Here is a 6,829-nt window from a genome sequence, read left to right on the forward strand (position 1 = left end):
TCTTGCCCATTCTTGCTTAGAATAAAAAATGTTATCAAACCCCATTAAAATTATCATGTACCTTTCCATCTGATGATTTGACCAACCATTTCTTGAGCAATTGAGCCCCAACTGGATCAAATGGGGAAAAAGTATCCAACTATATGATCCCAATATATGTTTTTGTTGCAAACAGAAGTGCAATTCAGATTGGCCCGAGTCAGTATTTTACTCTGCTTCAACCTCATCAACCTTGGCTTCAGGTTGTGTCCATTCAAATTTTGACAAGAACACAATCCAATCACACTCAAATTGCGCCCTTAATGGATAAATTCCTTTTACAATTTATATTGTAAACATTTTCCTCGGTGGGACCTACCCAATGGGTCCTGGTCGATTGAATATCCAATATATAACAAGTTATGAAATCCGCAGACCGCAATTACAATTTACAAGTCCTGTGGTCCCAGACTAAGATTACCCCGCTGCAAAGTATCACTTGTTGCTTTCTGGAAAAGTAATTTCTTTATTACAACTTGGGCCGGCTTGAGCTTTTCTGAGTAGGGTTATATTTGGTAAGGGTTTAATAAGTGAATGCACATTTCCTCAAATGGAAGGATGGAAACATTGTTTGAATGCAAAGATAGTTGAAGAAGACAGATTTACTTTCATGTCAGAACAAAGAGGTATTCCTAATTTCCTATCAAACACCTGCAAAACCGAACCAATTTACACTTTTACCAAATATATCAATAGTTGCAAAAATTCAATGATTCAGCGTTAGAGAACATCTAGGTCAAAATTCATCTTGGACAAAGCCATTGCAGCAGATTAATTTGATGTATTTATTTGACTCCCAAATTCAAACTGTCAAAAGCAAAAGCAAAGGAATCGAGGTTTTAAAAACCGACCTGGAATCGGAACCATTTTATCCACTCTAGGCCGATGGTTCAAGAAGCAAGTTCTTTGAAAGCTCCGAGTTGCCGTCTTTGAAAGTTTTAACGTGAAAAACCCTCTCCGCTGTAACTTAATGCAAAACAATTATTTATTTATTTATTATTTTATTTTCACAAGAGGGTCCCCATACCCATAAACCCTCTCCCCCCAGAGTCCGGGTCTGCTCATCACAAAGCACGCCTCACAATGACCTCACAGCATATCCTGGCTGCATATCAAGACATCTCCTGTACTCATCAGCGTGAGAGACGGTACGTGAGGAGCAGATCCCAATTCCTTCCCCTCAACCCTGTGGAAACGGGATCTGCTCCTCACACATGGGCGCCTCACAGGCATATCCGCCATGCATTGGAAACATCTCCTGTGAATAATAACTTATAGGTACAGAAGATGTTCCCTGATAGAATGTGCATGTGAGGTTGGTGTGAGGCGCCCTGAGTGAGGAGCAGATCTGGTCTCACCCTGGCGGCAATGGGATTTAGATATTTTCTACCCTGAAAAGAACTTGTACCTGAGCCACAACCTTGGTTAAAAAGAGATAAAAAAGGTTACTAACAAATATTCTCAATTATAAATATATTATGGTGCCAGATTTTGTCATTAAATTTATGATAGTTTTAATTTGATTAATTTTCAAATGAATTAATTATTCATTCATTATTTGTAAAAGCCAAAACTAATGTTGGGCCATTATATCTGGGCCCTTGAGAGGGGTGGACTGGATATGGTCCTAATTATTCACCTCAAAGAGAACATATTCTTGAATTTCAACAGTCCAAAAGTTGCTCAAGACATGAAAAAATTTGCTCCATTTAACAATGTTAATCACTAATCAAAGAAGAGCCACAATTTGGACTTTTTGTTGATACACTACTTTGAACTACATTAGAAGTAACCAGTTATTAAAATACAATAGTGCGACTGCCTTCTATAGAAGTAGGTATTAACAACATAGGCATCAGAAAACAAGGCTTCCAACCAATAGAGAAGTCAAGGGAACCGTGAGGTTATCATCAAGCTCAGAACTAATTGGAAGTGACTCTACTATTGCAGTGAGTGAAGAGACAATAAGGAATCCAAAAGTCATTCCCCAACTTTCTTGAAGTAACCCAAACAGGGAAAAGTAGTGCATATAACTGTACAGAAGTTTATCAGAAACAAGCCACACATCACTCAACTACCAATTTGATAATGAATAGAAAGCAATCTGGAGAAAATTAGAAAAATTAGAAAGATGACAGAAAATTACCCAATAGAAGTTATGAAACCAGCAGATGCCATTGCAATGCTCCCAGCAAATGATTTGTCCCTGTTATATGGAAGCTTCTGTCTTCCAAACCGCCTTCCTACTATGTCAGCTACACCTGCAAGCAATACAACTGTTGAAGCTATTTTGTATCTAAACTAGAAGTTCATTAGCTTGAGAGACTTCAAATGAAGTCAACCTAGACTTAGCATTTTCAATTTTGTATCTTTTATGTTTAGTGTATATTGAATAGAAGATATGGCTAGGTGTTTTGGTTTTTGACTTACTACTAGCATGGTTAATGAGTACCAGAAATGTTTGTCAAGTTGTTTCTAAGATATAGAATACTTAATGGATTGAGGTGTAATGAACAATTTGACAAAGAACCGGACCCCATACAGTCCAAAATCAATTTGGACTGATTGGAAGGACCAAAAAGACATAGTTGAATGGACCAATCCGGTCCAAAATATTTATTAGATTCGACTGGACCTGGTCCGTCCGTAATAAATTTATATTGGATTTGATTGGATTAGGCCAATATCTGGTCCATTGATATTAGATAAGAATATAGGCGTCAATGGACCAGGTTTGGGTTGAAACCAGTTTAAATTATGAATTTGAACAAATTAGACGGTCCAAACATTGAATTGGACTGGTCCAAAATGGTCCAAATTATTCATTGCACTGGATTGGACCTGGTCCATTTGTAATGGACTCACATTGGACTGGATCAGGTTGGACCAAATCCAGTCCAATCGACACCCCTGCTATAGAGCATTTGTCTTTTCTAAGCTTAAAAAGTACCCCTCCACCTATCAGCACAGCAGGGTCTTAAATCTCTGCTTCATTAGTCCTTCCTGATTCTTTCATAGGTTATGCAACACCAATTCAATTAAAACCGTATATCAGTATAGTCAACAAAATTAAATATGCAAAGAAATAGGAAGCAACTGAAATACCATCTCCAGCACAGAGGTTGCAAATTGTTGCAATGGCAATAGGGGATGAACGCCAGTAAACAACAGAAGCTAAGGTTATTGTGGAAGCATAATATAATGGTCCTTTTAGAAGTTCCCTAAAGCATTACAAGATGTTGGAATCAGAAAATGAGTTACATGAAAAGAAAATACTTGTACAATTGAAAAAAAAAAAAAAGTCTTAGAACACCTCCAATGCCTGTATTCTGTACAGATCCATCTGTAAAGGTTGGTACCGAGCACCTAATGGGTCCTAGTATGAAATTTTTGAAGATAAAAATCAACTCAAACGAACTTAACCTTCTTTTTAGATAAGTATCGACACCTATTATGGACAGTCAGGAAAACTATGGCAAAAAGTGCAAGTCCAATTGATAGTTATAATGCTCGGTCAGTACCAAAGTACATTTGGACCTACACAGGGGTTTAGCATGAAGACACCCTAGTATTCCTTATAAGTTGAAACCTGTAGTCACCGGATCTGCTCATTGACTTGACAGTGGCCTCATCCTTCCATATTCCACGTCCTATTAGAAGCATCCGTATTATATTAACACCTGGGACAAGAGCTGCCAGATATGCTCCCTGTTGTCCAGAACTGTAACATGCTTCAGATTGACATTTCAAAACAAAAATGGAAAATCCTTCTATAGCCATGTGCATACCTGAAAAGTGGCCAGAAAAGCAAGAAGACGAGCCCAATGCTTATATGTACAAGCTTCCGGTTCATTGTCTGAGCAAAACAAAAGAATTAGAGAAGATTCTGGGAGAAAAGAAATGGAGATTAATGGATCTTGGGAGGGTCGGTTGTGTTAAGAAGATGGAATTGTCTCTTCCATTCTTTACAGTGAATGTGATTTCCCTTGTAAAAACTTCAGCAGTTGCCAATTAGAGCAGTCATATATGCATCCAAATGCAAACACATGGCAGAAGAAATGAGGAATGTAGCATCTATAGATCAATTAAGTCCTCTAGATATCAGCAACCTCTTTCTTCAACAAACCCCCACTGTTATTGCTAAAGCTGATGCTACTAATACTTCTGTGGCATAAATTTTAGTCCCATGTACAACAAAATGAAATTACAAAGGAACAAATAAGATTAATGTCAAATTATTAATTACAAATGTTTTTCACCTTGGTTTTCAACATTATTCCTTAAAATGCTTTCAAAATGCAAATATGTAAATCAGATTAGACCATATTCAAGCTCTAACTGGAAGGCTTTACCTGCTTTACAATCCTAATGTGGTTCTATGAATGAAAGGATCATAATCATTTCAAGCTACTCCTAGTTGGGTTACCTTCATCAACAAAACCAAAAGAGATGGATAAAGATAATATGACCATTTAGACTGGAATGTAATACAGTGCAGAAAGCATGCAGTTCTGTTAACACTGAAATAAATAGGTGCCAGTTTGCATGCCAGAGCTAGGAGAATTGACATAGGAAGGTATAGTGCTTCTATTCCTAATGTCTATCATTTCTGGGCTGTAGTGAGTTTCTATCTTCTGTGTTGCAACTAGTTCTCAATAGTGTCACTCTACAACACCAGGTGAATCCAAGAAAAGCATTCACTTATGAACTTCTAACGTTGGAGTACAGTTTGGAATATCCCATACAGTGGAATCTTGTAGAGGGGGTGATTTCCAACTTCCTCATGGTTAGATACAGATGTAAGAAGGGATGGGGATTAATGAGTAAGCAAATTAGCCTTCTTTCCGGCCCTTCAGGTCTTTCGGTATCATAGAAATTGCCTCCCTAATTCATACAAAACCACAGTCGTCAATCTGAAAGCAGGAGGGATATCCATTATGCCCCCATATGAAATCGGTTTCAAAAGTTTCAAACAGTTAAACATGGAATTACAGAATTAGGTTATACTAAGCTAATCCAACCACAAGCATAGTTGGATTTGTTTCAATCTAAGCCCTTCTTTTACGCTATAGCGGCAACAAGATCTGGTTTAACATCCTTCCTTAATCAAAAGCAAAAATTGTTGAAATTGTTGAACAAAGCAAAATTCAATGACTGCGAATGAGCAAAAGGAAGGTAAGAAAAGAAACCTTTTCGAGAAGTCCTCGCTTGGCGATTTCTCCCCAGAGGCGAAGCAGCGAAAAAGCGACTCCAGCAGCCAGAGCTGCGATGAAAAAGTCGTTGAAGACTGGGTTGTCGCTGAAAATTGAAGAAGCCGTCATTAGGGAAGTCAGATTACGGCGGGTATTTCTACTTCGGTGGGCGGTAACGTTGAGCGGAAGAAGGGGGGTAGAAACAGCAATAATGCCGGCGGGAAAAACGTAGGGCGTGGTCGTCGGAGTGGTAAGTCTAAAGTTGAGGGAAAATGGCCGACGAAAGTCAAAGTCGGGCCGGACCAGGAGACGTCTGTAAATTGGAGGGAAAGGCGAAAGGGAAAGGGAAGGGCGATGGAACGAGGGACGGAACGCGAAAACCTCTATGTTCATCCTGAGTTCCTGGACCTAATTCTGTCCTATAACTCTATAATGGTAAAAAACTCGTCCACGTCGTTTTACTTGTAAAGTAATTTATTTAAAATAAATAAATACGGTGGCTGGTTCAATAAAAGGGGGTGGTGACTGGTGAGTGATCGGTAGAGAGAGTAGAGACCAGAAAGAAGAATTAATAGATAGAAATAAGGCCTTTTTAATTACATCTAGAAATAAACCAATTGAATCAATCAATCAATCTCATCTACCGAAAGAAAGAAAAATCAATCAATCCAACAAAAATGTATGAAAAACAAAAGCAGAAAACTAAACTAAACAACTCTTTCCATTACCAGAAAAAAAGGTAATCCCTATAGGAAAGAGATTGATTATCTTGAGCGAGAAGAGTGATGGAACCAAACTAAACTAAACCGCCCCGTAACGTACTCCTTTGTCTGTTTTTCACATGCTTCGTCAGGGGGACGAAGAGGAAGAGCCTGAAAGAATTGTGGAGCTGACACCTAGCCCGTATGGTAATGGTGCAGTGTAACTGAATGTAGAATATTCAGCCCCACTTCCCTTGATGGGGGAGACAGGATGATTTGGAAGTCGCTGTCATTGTGCTGTACCGTGTACGTGAGAGAGAGATAACAAATAACAAAGTTACAAGAGCAGTAGTTGAACTTGAATTGGATGGATCATAAACGAGAACAGTAACACCCCCCTCATCAATGTAACAAGTGGGTGAACACTAAACCCTGGCTAATCCGTTTTTTGTTTTTCCATTTGGGAGCACGTTCATTTTATATGATTCCACATTACGAGAATGAATGGGCGCTTCATAGGCATATCCACCATGCATTGAGAACATCTCCTCTTAATATTCACTAATAAATACGGGAGATGTTCTCAATGAATCGTAGAATGTGCGTGTGAGGCGCCAGTGAGGCGCAAGGTGTGGAGTAGCTTCGCTTCACTTACGAAGGTTTAATAAAATTTTGTTTACTGTGGATTAGTTGGACAGTCCTGGCGGAAGTGTCGCCAAGATCTCACCGGAGATCTCCCTGTAGCAGATTTAACAAGAGTTGGATGAGCGTAGCCTCGACTCCCCTGGAGACTGGAGCTTAGGAAGGTACGTCCCATGCAAGCAGTTGGCGCTGGTAAGGGACTGTAGTTCGGACGAGGATAGAAAGGAGGAAAGTGGAGCAGACAAGAAGCAGAAG

The 6,829-nt window shown here is 39.1% G+C and overlaps 1 protein-coding gene across 2 annotated transcripts; it reads right to left on the minus strand.

Annotated features, from left to right (window-relative positions):
* Positions 1-306: 306 nt before the first annotated feature.
* LOC148870424 (putative phytol kinase 2, chloroplastic) lies at positions 307-6,006 on the minus strand. 2 transcript variants are annotated; one of them, XM_088971201.1, is made up of 6 exons: positions 5,229-5,997; positions 3,828-3,895; positions 3,629-3,760; positions 3,145-3,260; positions 2,186-2,300; positions 307-690 (listed from the first exon to the last, which is right to left on the minus strand). In XM_088971201.1, the coding sequence occupies exons 1-6, from the start codon at positions 5,622-5,624 to the stop codon at positions 672-674; spliced, it is 846 nt and encodes a 281-aa protein (XP_088827327.1). In that variant the 5' UTR covers positions 5,625-5,997; the 3' UTR covers positions 307-671. The 2 variants fall into 2 exon arrangements, with proteins under 2 accessions (XP_088827327.1, XP_088827328.1); XM_088971202.1 differs by lacking the exon at positions 307-690 and adding an exon at positions 1,719-2,072 and having other exon boundaries at positions 5,229-6,006.
* Positions 6,007-6,829: the final 823 nt, after the last annotated feature.

This window comes from Nelumbo lutea, chromosome 2, assembly GCF_056320005.1.
Source record: "Nelumbo lutea isolate HS-2025 chromosome 2, American lotus-T2T, whole genome shotgun sequence".
In the NCBI taxonomy this organism is placed as follows: Eukaryota; Viridiplantae; Streptophyta; class Magnoliopsida; order Proteales; family Nelumbonaceae; genus Nelumbo; species Nelumbo lutea.